The 15,768-nt window shown below is 40.1% G+C and overlaps 1 protein-coding gene across 5 annotated transcripts; it reads left to right on the top strand.

Annotated features, from left to right (window-relative positions):
* The first annotated feature begins 629 nt into the window (after positions 1 to 629).
* On the top strand, positions 630 to 15,555 carry kdm2ba (lysine (K)-specific demethylase 2Ba). Of its 5 annotated transcripts, none has more exons than XM_084086574.1 (10): positions 630 to 767; positions 8,487 to 8,753; positions 9,226 to 9,369; positions 9,647 to 9,733; positions 10,176 to 10,523; positions 10,608 to 11,614; positions 12,407 to 12,570; positions 12,682 to 12,843; positions 12,957 to 13,175; positions 14,199 to 15,555. In XM_084086574.1, exons 2-10 carry the CDS (start codon positions 8,517 to 8,519, stop codon positions 14,387 to 14,389), a joined length of 2,559 nt encoding a protein of 852 aa, XP_083942700.1. In that variant the 5' UTR covers positions 630 to 767; positions 8,487 to 8,516; the 3' UTR covers positions 14,390 to 15,555. The 5 variants fall into 5 exon arrangements, with proteins under 5 accessions (XP_083942700.1, XP_083942701.1, XP_083942697.1 ...); XM_084086575.1 differs by having other exon boundaries at positions 10,215 to 10,523; XM_084086571.1 differs by lacking the exon at positions 630 to 767 and adding an exon at positions 3,543 to 3,946.
* The last annotated feature ends 213 nt before the right edge of the window (positions 15,556 to 15,768 follow it).

Here is a 15,768-nt window from a genome sequence, read left to right on the forward strand (position 1 = left end):
GCAAGAGGAAGCTGTCTGAAAGAGGAAGATGTATTACCCAAACCTTTGGTCACTCGTGCCGATGCCAAATGTTTCATTGGTGCCAACAGTGCAAATCTTGGGCTGTGGACATTGAACAATTTGAAAATGTATTGTTCTCTGATGAGTCCACCTTCAATGTCTTTCCAACATCTGTTTTAGTTGAGGAGTGGAGATGCCCTAAAGAGGCTTAACACCTGGACTGCTGCTGCCCAGAGTGAAGTATCAGTGATGGTTTGGGCTGCAATACCATGGCATTCCCATACTGTGCTTAATGGGTGTGTCACTGCCAAAGACTACCGAACCATTCTGGAGAACCATGTGCACCTAATGGTTCAAACATTGTACCCTGAAGGTGGTGCCGTGTATCAGCATGATAATGCAACAAATACACACAGCAAAACTTGTGACAGAATGGTGTGATGAACATGAAAGTGAAGTTGAACATCTCCCATGGCCTGCTCAGTCACCAGATCTGAATATTATTGAAACACTTGGAGGTGTTTTGAAGGAGCAATTCAGAAAATGTTTTCCTTCACCAGCACCACATCGTGACCTGGCCACTGATCTGGAAGAGGAATGGCTCAAAATCCCTCTAGCCACTTGAAATGAGTGTCCCAAGATGAAATGTGTATATATATATATACACCCTTATTAGATTTCTTTCTTATACCCAATGTCTATTTTGTTTTTCTAACAGGTGCAGAATCTGAACATGGCATTAGGAATCTGTATGATGAATAATTAAGGTAATCTCTCTTCCTCAACTTTTGATTATGAAGTACACAGCAAAATATAGCAGCTTTACTACTTGCTGTTGTGTGTAAGATACTAAAATGAGGTTGTATGTCTTATCTGCTTTTAAAATGTACAATTTGGCATTATAACCACTGTGGTATTTGTAGTAAGACCATCATAAGATGCACCGATACCCCTTTTTCCAGAAGTCCAATACCGATACTTTCATCTTTGGTACTTGCCGATACTGAGTGCTGATATCTGTAAATTCATTGCATTTGTAATTTTTAAAAACTTTGGGTAGAGTAACCAAAAGAATATGAATCAAATTAGTCAGCTTAATTCGTTTAGCAAATAGATATTTCCTTCAGTTATTTTCACATTTTAAAAAGGCCTAATTATGTATTTTAGGAACTTCTGTTACTTTCACGTTCACTGGCCAGTGGTTAAAATTTTTAGATACCACTGAAAAAATCAAAATTTTCAGGTACATAAATTTAATAAAGTCATCTCCCCTCCACAAAAATGGTTTAGTCCGATTGTTATGAATTATTTCAGCACAGTCAGTGACAGACAGCAGAGTGGCCCAATAAAATGGCAAGTCCCACCCCAGCTAGTGAACAGAACCAAGCAGAGTTGAGGCTGTTCCGAGAACAGTTGAAGTTAAAAGTAAAGTTGGAAGTGAGACTGGCTGAAAATGTGGGGGGGAAATCTGGGTACCACCAGTAATGTCATGAGGTCAGGAGAAGTAGGCCTACTAAATCAGTCTGTCAAAATGTTCTTTATCAAGAAAGACAGGTTAGTGCAGTCAGTTTATGAAAGTAAATGTGATGGGATGCCTGGCCCCCCTGATCATTTCGCTGGCCGATACTTTAGCGGGAATAGGACACCTAACAAGAGCCGCCGCCCACGGATACGTCTTGTATACCGGCGCGCGCCGCCCGAACGATTACGCGCTCAAAGTCCCCGTCTTTTTGCACCATTATGTAGTTTTTGGTTATTGTATAACATGCAGAAAAATGCATATGCGTGTCACAAGGATTACAGACCTGCCGGCTGATGATGTGATATGTTTAAGATAACAATACTGTCACTGAAGGATCCTTTTATTAGCTTTATTTAACAAAATATTATGCAGTAGCATATTGCCTTCATCAAAATGAAATTTAGGCCGTTTTTTTTTTAATTTGACTGCGTTCTTTCATTTCTGAAATTTGAATGTTTACTTCAGCTGTTAGAAACGACTGACTGGAAATATATTTGAATAGCTATTGCTAGTAGGCCTCTAGTCGTGCATACATCTTGCAGAATGTTAATTATTTTAACAAAATAAGAGGGGTCATACAAAATGCGAGATGAGATCCATCTTTTCACACTGAGGACAATTGAGGGACTCAAACACACAACTATTAAAAAAGTTTCAAACATTCACTGATGCTCCAGAAGGAAACACGATGCATTAAGAGCCGGGGGGTGAAAACTTTTTGAATTTGAAGATTGAAGGTAAATTGTACTTAATTTGTCTTCCGGGAAACATGTACGTATCTTCTGTTACTAAATGAAGTACTAAATGAAAAAATATATATATTTAAACAGAATAAGTCAAATTTGTACATCTTCATCCTGTTCAAAAGTGTTCACCCCCTGGCTCTTAATGCATCGTGTTTCCTTCTGGAGCATCACCTACAGCCTAACTTCAACTTTAGTATAGCTTTGGTAGCACATCCTGATATATTGCGAAGTGGGGTTTGCGCTTAACTGGTTTGGAGATACAATTATGGAAAAAAATATTATAAAACGTCTAAAATGTAGTATGCAAAAATAATGAAGCATTGTTTTAGCCAATAAATCTTGTATTTATAATTGAACATTTTTGAGTTTGTATGATACCATATTTAACCCTATTTATTTTCAAATGATTCATCCATTCAGTCTTTAGAATTTTAGTTTGGAGGGCGGAATTCAAGTATTCTAATTAAGGTGTTGATTAAAATACACAGAATAAGAAAACAAATGTTGTTGCGTAATTGGAATTTGGTTCAGGGTTATTATAATTAACTAAAACCATTAAAACATTTCTGTTACTTAAAATAAATGTTAAATAAAATAAAATATAAATGAAAAAAAATTTTCAACTAGTTGCCAAGGCAACATTTCTCATTTTCATTTAGTTTAACTTGAGGTACTAAAATAATGAAAACTATAAATAAAAGTGAATACAAACACCATTGACTTTTAAAAATACAAATAATTACGACAATTATCTGTGTGACATCTTATTGTTTTTCATCTTTAAGAATTTCTGAATAGATGTAAGATGTTGAACAGGTTATTCTGGTGTGTTCAGTCTTAACATTTGATGAATACAAGTTGTATTTTAGTTCAAACAACATCTACCATTTTAACATCAACATCTGCCATTCAGCAGAATGGGTTGCGTGCACTGATCCAAACAAATCCCACTTCCTTAAATTAGACTTATTTGAGATTTCCTAAATGAAATAGAGGCCCTTAAATGTGATGCATTTGACCATTGTCATTCAAATGAGCACCCCACCATGTTTCACTGCTGTGTAAGACTTTCGTGCACTGATGGTTGCAGAAAGGCAAGCAACACAGCAACACATTAGACCGAAGCAATCAAACCCAAGTTAACCGATAACTTCCTGTATTTGTAAGAGGAAGACAACATCAGACCCTCTGAATCACTCGCAGAGCGAGACCTTGCTCTCGCATGGTAATGTCAGTAGTCCTTTTGTGTGCAGCAGTGCCGCCCCTCCCCCTCTCAATCTCCCACCCAGACCCACACAGTACAATGTGTGCTCTTTGTAGGCAAGCCTGTAACTGGACGCCAGGAGGTCTGTGATTGGCTGAGTCGGGGCCCTCTCTCCCCCGTCTTCTTTTTCTGGTGCATATGCATGAGATAGCAGGCTGGTGTGTGCCTGTGCAGCTGCTTGTTCCAGACAGGAAAAGAGAGGGAGAGAAACAGGAGCGAGACATTGGGGAAGGTTAGAGGAAGAGGAATAGAGAAAGGAAATCGGGTGAGGAGACGGAGGGCGACTGTGATTGGGGGGGGGTTGTGGTAGCCATGTCTATTTTCTGTTTGTCTGGCTGGCTATGAGATCAGGCAGCCATGGCCATGTCACTGAGCGCCGACGATGAGGATTACGACTCGGACACAGCCGAACAGGTCAGCACACTCTCTCTCTCTCTCTCTCTCTCTTTCTCCACATACACACAAACAATTAGCTGCCTTCTCAGGTTCCCTTCCTCGTAGCACCATGCCCACATTTGAAACAAGGCATGTTTTTTTCTCCACTTCCTTCTACTTTCTTCACCTTCCTTACCATCTTTCTTCTCTTTCCCTGAAACACTTAGGAATAGGACAGTGTAGGACTGTGTAGTAATAAGACTGGAGAGGTTTCCGTGCGACAGGAAAGAAAACATACAATAGAGAAGAGTGGTATCACCACTGAGTCACTGTCTTATTGTTTGTCTCCATTGAGCTTCAGCTATCAGTTTTGATTGGTTTGACACATGCATGCTTCCTTCAGAAAGACTTGCTTTAAGGAAAAAAGCATGTTATTTTAAAAAGCAAATTACTTTACCTTTGTGTTTGGATGTGGTTTTTACTGGTTTGTCTCGTTTGTTTGGTTGGGAGACCTGAAATGTTGTAGATAGTAGACTTTTTGGGTTGTGATGTACTCTGACTTTCACACATGTGTAGGGTTTTTAGGGAGTGAAACCTGTATTAAAGGAAGACTAAAGTTCCTCTAAGCAGCAGCATGACTGGACATGTGTTGCCCTTAAGTTCCCTTCCCATGATGCATTGCTGCTTAAACTGTTTTCTAGGAAATGGAACATCATGCTTGGTTTGTTGTTTTTAAGTGCAGACAAAATCTAGACTAGGAAACTGTTTTTCTTTTGCACCTATTTGAAAGGTTAAAAAAGAATTAGGTACACATAGGTGAACATAACTTGCTGATTTGTGCAACAGTCATATAGTCATAATCAGAATAGATAACAGTCATATAGAACACATAGACATATGCATATTTTGGTGTGAGGTAGCATCCACATATATGGATATCACTGAACCAAGTAGGCCATGTGTGCTCACTAACAATGTGTGCATTTCAAATCTCTTAATCCCTGTTGTGATGTATAACTGGGTCTTGAATCTTTAAAACAGTTTCTTTGGCTGTTGAAGACTGGGGGAGGGGAGGAGCAAAGTGTGTGTTTTTGGGGGGACAATAGAGGGAGGGGGAGGCCTGGCTGCTCTTGGGCCCCCTGTCTGGGTTCATCTTGGGTAGTCTATAAGTCAAATGATACATTTGCTAAGACTCTTTTTGGTCTAAAGGTGCGGTCATATTAGTTAGGCGAAATTTCATGGACGAAAAACGGTCTATTAGTGAAGTGATGTACATTTCACTCAAAAGTCGCTTTCAAACCTAGCAACTTTCTGTCGGTTATCATAGTGAATCCACCAGACCAACTTGAACCCATGGGGAGATCTTTCGGCCTCATACGAAATTCCTGATCAAATGGATTCCTCTTGAAATGACTGAATTTCTTAGAAATTTGGCTAAAAAACGGTACGCACCTTAAAGCTTGAATAGATTAGACTGATTTACACAAATTGCACAGTGCTTTGATCTTCAAATATTTGTTTCTTCCACAGAGCACCTCAACAAAGTTCAACATGTTTTCATTGACTTGGTCATCACTATTGTGCAGAGGCGGTAGTTTTCTCTCTTCTGCAAGATCACTGGTTGCAATGAGACCTTATGACTCATTGGGTCCTTTGACTTGTGTCATGGCATGGGCATTATAAATTTCCAAGAATTACACATAAACTCTCACCCATGCCAATAAACATATTCACACACACACTGTCATTACGCTTCCATTGGTGTGTACATGGGATGATGTGTGGTTGATCTCATCTACAACATCAATGAGTGTTTTTGGTGAATAGCGTGTTTGTTTGTGATGCATTCTAGTCACATTGTGTGACCAAACTTCATTTCCTATCATTCTTTGTGGCAGCACATATATTAAATAAAATCACTTGAATGTAATCACAGTGTAATTATTATTTCCAAACTCATAAATGGGATCTTCCCATGAGGGCTTGAATGCCACCGCAACAGATGATGCAAGTGGATTTTCCAGAATGGAGAATAATTATAGGTGGACTTAGTTTGGATAAAACATGTCTAGGTGAATTGCATGCTGACAGGAATGAAGAGCCTTGAGGAGGAAACATTATGCCCTTAGGTGTAGACCATTGTGACAGAATGATTCCTTCAATACCCAATTGCAGATCATAGATTGAAGACTATTGATTGGTGGAATATTACGACCAGCCTTCAGAAGACAATAAAAGGAATGAGGCTCCTCAGAAAGTACAGTCTGTGCTATTTGTTTATTCATGTATTTTGCTGGACTCAGAGGTATCTATGTAGATGGATCTAAAGTTCACATCTATTGATGTTGCAACGTATAATGGAAGAGTAACTGGAGAACATCTGAATGAGCTGGTGTTTAATCTAGGATCAGCTTCAACAGTCCAAACAGTCATTTGTTTGAGGTAGAGATTACGTCTTAGGTCCTCATACATGTGTATCCATTGGACAGCTGATGAATACTGCTTACGATAGAGCATTCTTTTTGAAATGACTATCTTTCATATTGGGTTCCACACTCGGACAGCAGGAATAGAGGTCACAGCTGTGATGTATCACTCCGAAGCACAAAAACACTGTTGTGCTCTATAGTAAGCATTCTTATAGTCTGCAGTCTGTCCCGCTCTGCAGTTCCCTGAATCTGTTGTGATGAAACATAGTGCCAGGGAATTGTTGTGTTCTAGTTGTTTTGGTGTGAAGGAAATGGTGTCGGATGGAAGAAAACAGGGTTTTGCAAAGGCAGGAATACCTCTACGGCGGTATTTGCTAAACATCTCATTAAGATGTATAACACCATTGATCTTGACTGTATTTCAGTTTTACAGTGCTTCTGTTTAGTCCCTCAGAGGAAATATCTCAGAGGAAATATCTCAGATGAAATGCAATTGGAAACGAAATCATAAAAAAAGGACGTTAAACCCAATCGTCAACCACTTCCCCCTTCTGAGCCAATTAAATGTTGAATAGAAGTATTCCTTCACTCCACCAGTCAGCAAGAACCACTGTGTTGCCATGGTTACATTGCAGAAGGACAGACTTCCAGTACTGCACTGCAGTTTTGTGCTTGTGTTGTAATGTATTTATTATCTGAGCTGAGGAGGCAAGACAGTGACACTGTGTAATGGAGAAAGCTGATATTAGGATTATTTTAGAGAGGATGATGATGATGCTAATATCAGACATAGTAATGTTAAGCAAGATGCTGTACAGTGGGAAAGAAAAATGCAAGCTTGACGTAATAAAGAACAAATTGTTCTCACACATATGCATCTGTAGCACCGGGTACCAGTGAAAATCCTTTTTCTCCTTTAAAAAAACACTGCAGAAACCCTTTGCTAAATCTGTAATTGGATCGTTAGTCACTTTGGATAAAAGCATCTGCTAAATGTAATGTAAATTAAGATTAAATCACATTACTATGCAACGTAATTTACTCTCCTAAGAAAATGTAAATGTCGACCTAATGCTAGGTTTCAGTATGTTATATGCTATATGTTATACAGGGCTATCTGGAAATACATTTTTATCTTGATTTGGCTTTGTTGGCCATTTCATTTATCGAAATAGTAGCGATTGTACAATGGCTCAGTGAGTCAGAGATTAATATACAGTAATGCTAGACCAGAGTCCTGACCTTCACTTTCTGTATTTGCAGCTAGGTAGTATTTTAAATATTATTACGTGTCCAGAGTACTATTAAACACGATCTCCTCTGTAACCAGAACACATTTTCTGGAATCCACCATTTCTGCTGCTTATTACTACATTAGAGAGCAATCACAGTGATCCAAATAACAAAGCAGCATAATTAAGTTTTTAAATGGGTTATATTTCAATAGCTGAGCTGCATATGCAATTCAACAGAGATGCACAGTCGAGTAAGAAGTGATGATAAACAATAGCTTTCAAATGTTGGAAATCTCAAGGATGGAAGAATAAAGGATATGAACATGGATTATTTTGATTTGAAGCAGCGCATAGTGCAGTAGATTCATACAGGGATGGTGGGTGGGTAAACAAGAGGGACTGGAAAGAGCTTTGAAACAGTGGAGAGCTGTATAATGTGCAGAATGAAGTAATTGACAGAAGAGCACCTGTGATACTCAACACGTATTTCTACCAGTAAGCTAATCACATTTGAACCAGGTGCCTGTGCCATTTTTAATATATATATTTTTGCCAAGCAAATGGTATATAGGAGACCATATGTTTACTAAAATTAGGTGTTTACTATCAAACCTCATATAGAACCAGCTCATAACAAAATTCTGAACCAATTTCAGCCCTGTTCCCAGGTGTCTAGTACACTTAAAATGGCAAGTTTGAAATGCAAATGTAAAACAATTAACTAAATAAAAGTATCATCAAAATTGTCAGATTGTACTTTTAAAAGCATGTAGGAGATTCTTCTGTTTTAGGCCTCAAATTAGCCTTTGGACTAGAGCTGGACCCTATTTTAGTGTTTGATGGGAAGCAGTTCTTCTACATGGCTGTCTTCTATTTTAACTTTATAGTTTAATTTTCATTCTTTTTTTCCATTAGCAACGGCTACCCAACAGACCCAAGCCTAAAATGGCTGCATCAACAGCAACAACTCCAGCAGCAACCACATCTTCATCCACTGCTACAGCGGTCAAGCTCCCATCCAATCGCACCTCCTCTGGCGCTCGCCGCAGGCGCACACGATGCCGGAAGTGCGAGGCATGTGTGCGGACGGAATGTGGAGAGTGTCACTTCTGTAAGGACATGAAGAAGTTCGGAGGACCTGGTCGAATGAAACAGTCTTGCATTATGAGACAATGTATAGCGGTAAGAAACTCAATTCAAACCAACACTGAGATGATTCATGAACCAAATGTAATACATTAAATCACAACCCCCGTTTCAGAATTTTTTCCTTGAGAGACACCCATTTTTAGACTCAATATGATGTAGGAACAGTCTTTGTGAGGAATCTACTTTAGCCAGACCTCAGCGCTGTTTATCTTAATTTCATTGAAATTAAACACTTACTTCATAGAACAAATGTATGAGGAACTGGCAGATGTAGATGTAGTTGATCTCATCAAACTGAGATCCAGAAGATATGCCTGAACTTTACAACCAAATTAAGTTAACTGTAATTCAGTTGAATAGTCAGTTTAATTTTATTAACCATCACCTTAAAATGTGTTTACCCAAATAGGCGTGTGTTATTTTTATTATTTTTTATTTTTTTAACCACAATTTTTCAAAAATGTTGATATTCTGGATGTTAATGTGTTGGCATGTGATTCCACAGCCTGTGTTGCCGCACACAGCAGTGTGTGTGGTGTGTGGTGAAGCCGGTAAAGAAGACACACTTGATGATGAAGATGAAAAATTTAACGCCATGCTCATGGAGTGCTCTATCTGCAACGAGATTGTCCACCCAAACTGCCTCAAGGTCAGACTGCCGAACCCTAACCTAACCACTGACTTAAGAACTGTTCTAAAGTAAATGGATTGCAGTGTATACTGTGCTCTCTTGTTTTGCGTGGGCACAAAGGGAAGGAAGAGATTAGACTGAAGTGCATGTTAGTGGGTGGCTCTGTTTTTAACACTCTTTAGTTCCCCTTTAGTGTGTGGGGGTGTAATGTATTCACATTACTTGGCTAAAGTGTGTCTTCATAAACGTTCTTCGACATCTCTTCTGCTCTAAGTTCGGTCTCTTGCCTAAACAGGTGAAGGATGCAGCCGGGGTAGTAAATGATGAGCTTCCTAACTGCTGGGAATGTCCAAAATGCAATTATGCTGGGAAAACTGGAAAAGTGAGTATTTGGGGAACAGCAGTACAGTGGTTTGGTACTCTAAAAATTGAGATGCAAAGATTTAAAAAGAATATTGGAGTGTTTACCAAAGTCCTTTATTATGAGTTGTGGTATGCAGTGATATGTTTTTGTAACTTTTCATTAATTTCATAGTACTTTTTGAACTTGTTGCCTCACATATTTAGTTCCTGTTTTAGTTTCTTACAAAAAGCATGAAGCGTCACTCAGAATGACAAGGCCAAACTGCCAAACCAAATCTAGATGCAAATAAAATGCAAATAGTCGTGTTGTGATCATTTTAATTCCGTTAAGTTACTGACAGGTTGTCAAGCTCTTTCTCTTAATATAAACTCTGAAATGTTTTAGCAATTAAATAGGAAATGTCATATATTATACCAATTCATGCTTGTTGAACAGTTTATAATAATCATAAGGTATAAAGTTGTCTTTTGTATTTTCTTGCCACTCTTTGGCCTGCAAGCAAAAACGGGGCCCAGGCTTTAAGTACGCATCCAACCTGCCAGGGTCCCTGCTGAGGGAGCAAAAAGCAGGTCGTGACGGTAGAGAGGAAGGGGACCAGACATTGACCGGTGCAGCATCCATCAAAAGGAAGAGTGAGAGGGAGGAAACTCCCAGGCTGAAGAATGAGGATCTACCCTCACGTCTACCCCCACTCTTGACCCCCAGTGGCCTGCCAAGACCACGATCCGAAGTTCCCAACTTCTTGAGGAAGAAGAGGAAGTTATTTGACGACGATGAAGAGGAAGAGGAGGCTAGTTCTAAAAAGAAGGTAACATTTACTCAGACAAGCATTATTTGCATAAACAAATCTGCTGTAGTTTTTCATTTAGTAACTTTGTTGACACATTTTTAGCCGAAGAAACCCTGGAGGTCTGAAGAGCCTTTGATTCCCAAACTCTCTCACATGAGAACCGAAGAGGAGGAAGACAACTCTGATGAGGAGGAAGAGAGGCAGGAGAAGCGAGAACCGCCTCGCCGTTCATTTAAGAAAGACTACAGCACAGTGAGAAAAGAGGAAGTGCTTGAAGAAGAGAGACGGGAGGAGAGAGATTCACCTTTCAGATCCCTAAAAGAGTTTAACACCCTAAAGAAAGAAGAAGACCAAGAAGAAGACAAAGACGAAGATGATGAGGAAGAGGAGGATGAGAGTAATGGCAAACGAGGCAGGGACAGCAGCCCTGCACTAAAGAACCATTCTTTATCGCTTGAGAGTGACGCATCGCGGTGCAGCTCCCCAAGGGCAGGGCCGAGCAGTGAAGGCAGTGAGACGCAAGAAAAGGCACCACGTCCTCGGGCGAGGCGACACCGGCGCAAGCCCCCTAACCGCCAGCTTAGCGCAGAACTCAGCAAGCAGCTTAACATGGAGATCCGTCGCACGGAGCATTCACTGGCCAATGAGAACCAGCAGCCCCTCAAGAGTGAACCCGAGGACAGCGAGAACGAGGAACCAAAGAGAGGCTTACGCAACGGGACTACAGGGAATGTAGGAGGAGGAGGTGGAGGAGTAGAAAGGGGAGCAGGCGGAGAGGGAGGAGGGGAGCGACCACACTTACGAGCAAGGGAGATGAACGGGACGTCTTGGGAGCTGCGGCACTTCTACCCTCCTCAGATCACACCACTTGGCTTGAACCGCAGTTCACCTACAGTCAGACCACTTCCTGCACGTTCCCCTCCCAAGTGTGTTCAGATGGAGCGGCATGTGATCCGGCCACCTCCAATCTGCCCTCCACCTGATAGGCTACCACTAGCTGATGGGCGTAATCACATTGCTCCTAGAGAAGCGTGGTTGGCTATCTTCAGTCACTTGAGCCATCGTGAACTTTGTGTGTGCATGCGCGTGTGCAGGACATGGAATCGCTGGTAAGAAAACCTAAAGACTGGTTTATCTTTTCACACTTCAAACTTGAGACTTCTTATCTCTGGCCTTGTCCCAAATGTCACCCTCAACTCTTCCGGTCTTTCTCAATTAGTTTACACTTTGGTGACATAATGTTGCAAGGACAGTTTAGTTTACAGTGTTTCCCAACTCTATTCCTAGTGGCACACCAACAGAACACATTTTCGGAACTCTTTCTATTCAAACACCTGGAACACAGAACTCTTTCTATTCAAACACCTGTTTCAGCTCATCAGCTCCAAGCACCTCAAATGCATGAATCACATAATGGAGACATCCAAAATATGTACTGTTGTTGTGCCTTTAGGAACAGGGTTGAGAAATACTGGGGTTGCAGACCATTATAAAATCCCATCTCAACCATGAAATGACATATAGGACACCCTACAAGCAGGGGTGTCCATTCCTTCTTACAGAGGGTCACCTTCCTGCAGAGTTTACCTTCAACCCTCATTAAAAGCACCTCAACCATCTACTCAAGACCTTCAGGACTTCCAAAAACCTCCAGGCAGCTGTTTTGGAGCAGACTGAAGCTAAACTTTGCAGGAAATTGGCCCTTCAGCAGCAGGATTGTACACCCCTGCCCTGCAATCTCATGGACTTAACAGACATGTGCAATCAAAGGCCATGAGAATTGGAAGTACCATTTTGGGACAGGTCCTATGTACAGTTATTACAATGACATTTTATAGTTGGTCACTTTTAGAGCTGTGGATTTGTGGTTTTAATTAACATATTTTTATTTATCTGTTTAGGTGTTGTGACAAGAGATTGTGGACTCGTATCGATTTGAAGCGCTGTAAGTCCATCACACCACTCATGCTGAGTGGGATAATTCGCAGACAGCCCATCACTTTGGACTTGAGCTGGACCAACATCTCCAAGAAGCAATTAAGCTGGCTTATTAACCGACTACCAGGTCAGTGTTCATGTGAGCAAGTATGTAGATCCACGTCATCCAAATCTGTGCAGCTATCACTATTTAGTGATCACTACTTTATCACTATTTTATTTGTGTGTCTGGATACAGGACTGAGGGTGCTCCTCCTTTCGGGCTGTTCATGGGTGGCCGTTTCGGCTCTCTGCACATCCAGCTGTCCTCTACTGCGTACTCTAGATCTGCAGTGGGTGGAGGGGCTCAAAGACCCCCAGATGAGGGACCTTCTGTCTCCTCCAACTGACAACAGGCCAGGTATTCTACAACACTTCAGATCGATATGTGCATATCCATGACACAGAATCAAATGCATACAATACAGTGACTTAATCAGATGGCATATTCTCTAATTTGGCTTTCTCTAACAGGTCAGATGGACACACGCAGCAAACTACGGAATGTTACTGACCTGCGTCTGGGTGGTTTGGACATCACGGACTGCTCTCTGCGTCTCATAATTAAAAATATGCCTCTACTCTCCCTTCTGGACTTGAGTTACTGCAACCATATCAATGACCAGTCAGTAAACCTGCTGACTGCTGCAGGGACCACCACTAGAGACTCCCTAACCGATGTCAACCTTTCTGGTAATTGCACTGTTTAAATATTTAGTCACAAATCCCATTTGTAATACTATAACAAATGCTTTCAAACGGTTAATATTCACCACAAGTTAATATCCCTTTTTCACCAACACAGTGCTGGTGCCAGAGCTGGACCAGTGCCCGATCTTGAACTGTTGTTTCCACCAAAGATAATTTGGCTTCTTATTGTTCTCTTAAGGCTAATTCACACTGCTCCAACACCAAAAGATATGTTCACTGCGTTTGATTGGGTCAGTATGTTACCCCTGTTGGTGTCTGTTGCAGTTGGCCGGCGTATGTTTTCACCAACTGTAGATGTTTAATCTGCATTTGTCAGTTGTAGAATGTCTTAGCAGTGATGTAATGGGGCATAAACTGGTAAGACTAGTCTTACAAATTAGTCATAATTTTTTTTCTTTAAGACTGTTCATATCTTTTTCAAGTCAGTTACATAAAAACGTAGATTGGTCTAATTTGATAACGAAAAGTAAGACTGATTACCTAACTGCTAAATGTTCGCACTAGTTCTTAAGACACAGTCTTAACATAATGGTTATATTTATGCAACTGACCTCTGATGATTGTCGCATTGGTTGAAATCTGGTGTCTGCAGTGTGAACTGGTCTCGAACCAAAAACATTAGCAGCTAGCAGACGAGAAAATGCAGCAATCACTTAAAGTTTCCAAAACAACAACTCCGTCTGGCTACACTGACACAAAAAATGATCTCATTTTAATTAGTGAAGCTGTCAACTCAGGAAGCACCCAATGTGGGCAGGTTACGTCATTTGGCTCATAAGATTTGTGGGCCTGTTCAGAGTGAGATCCCCAGGCACCAGCACTATTTCAGTGAAAAATGCATAACAGTTACTCTGTGGGGACCTATCAAAAAAATTACTTAAATGTTAAACCTGTGTACCACAGGAGTTGCATTGGTTTACTTAGGACCTTAGGAGTCTAATGCTGTAAAACTCTTAATTCCCCCTCACTGATTACTGATCTCTTCTTTCTGAATTCTCTCTTTAGTGTGCAACAGGGTCACTGATCAGTCACTGAGTTACTTCAAACGCTGCGGAAGCATCTGCCGCATTGACCTGCGATTTTGCAAGCAGGTGAGCCGACAGGCATGTGAGCGCTTCATTGCTGAGATGTCGGTCATCGTTCCCTTCAAACTGCAAGAAGATAAACTGCTCCAAAAACTACACAGCACCCCCTAGTGTCTGGGAGGAAATGAACACCAGTCTAAAATGATACCATGTATCAGGTGCACTCATGTGTTCGGACTGAAACTGGATTCGCACACTTTAAAAAAACAAAAAAGCACTGCAACACGTATGTGGACAAAGCGTTTGGTCATCTTCTTTCAAACTGGAGAGAAGAGCAGACATATTGTACTTAAAGGCACATAATTCTGCTCCTATTCTGAATGGTGTAGTCTAATGATGATGGACTTTATTCTTCAAATTCTGTTAATCTTTAAGAGGAGATTTATGTGTTATTACCAGGAAATTGTATTTAAATGGTGGTGTAGTAGAAAGCAGAGGAAGCAATGGGTATATATACACACACTTAATCAATGAGAGAGTAAGCATGATTGTACATTATTCAAAACCCTCCAAACAATTTTTTTTGTACAAAAGATGTATCAGTTCAGATTTCTGTGCTATATTTGGTTCAGTCCTGGATATATGTATTGTTCTTTATTTTGTTTTTTAATATAATGGAATTTTTAAATATCTCTGTCCATTTTATGTAATCGGTATTGGAACGTTCCAGTCTGATCAGCATTTTTCAGTCATGAGTTTTGACTGCTTTGAATTTCAAGTACTTGCTGTTCTTATCTCAAACAGGTATAGAAGTGGAATTTGTTATTATGAGGTCTATTTATAAACCAGTGCCATATTCCATCTGTTGTTTTAAAGTTCTAACAGGCAAGCCTTCAGCTATCAGGAGGCTAAATTTCATAGCTACGCCTGTGTAGAGCACAGCTCTACAAGTGTTAGACCAAACAAATTGCTGATTATTTAATCTTGTTAGCAAGTAATTTGTTTTGTTCAACATATCAGGTAGTTTCCCCATGAGGTCAAAAAATACTTTTCTGAACCTCCATGCAGTATTTGTCTGAGTCATCATGTGCTTTTTATTCCTTCCACAGTGATTATTATTGTAAAATGGTAACTGTTATGATGACAGATGATTTTAATGGTGTGTATTATTGTGAGTTTTGTCTCAGGATATTTACTGTCAGAAAGAGGGAGTCTGCCATTTGATCTAAGCCACCATACTTGTACCACTATAAATTAAGGCGTTTTTCGCCATCTAAAACATTGTAATGTACATTCGGCTATTTATATTTGTATGTAATTAAAAAAATGTACCGTGAGGCATTTGAAAATGGAAGTTATTTTTCACCACCCCTCCCCCCTAATAAATGTGCTTATATTAGAATAACTTCAAAAATGAAATTCAAAATGTTGCTTAAAGCAGGGAACAATTTAAAGCCAATGTGAAGTGCCATTAGCAATCTGTTTTAGTTACATAATCTTAGATATTTCCTAGTGGGAAAAATTAAGACATTTTCAAATAGTCAATTTTG

Source organism: Abramis brama (assembly GCF_963993115.1).
Source record: "Abramis brama genome assembly, chromosome: 16".
Classification (NCBI taxonomy): Eukaryota; Metazoa; Chordata; class Actinopteri; order Cypriniformes; family Leuciscidae; genus Abramis; species Abramis brama.

Coding starts and splice junctions, on each gene's coding strand:
- kdm2ba (XM_084086571.1), top strand. CDS start 3,890: ATGGCCATGTCACTGAGCGCCGACGATGAGGATTACGACTCGGACACA. Junction 9,734..10,175: donor ATGCTGGGAAAACTGGAAAA/GTGAGTATTTGG, acceptor TAAGGTATAAAG/TTGTCTTTTGTATTTTCTTG. Junction 12,571..12,681: donor GCTTATTAACCGACTACCAG/GTCAGTGTTCAT, acceptor GTCTGGATACAG/GACTGAGGGTGCTCCTCCTT.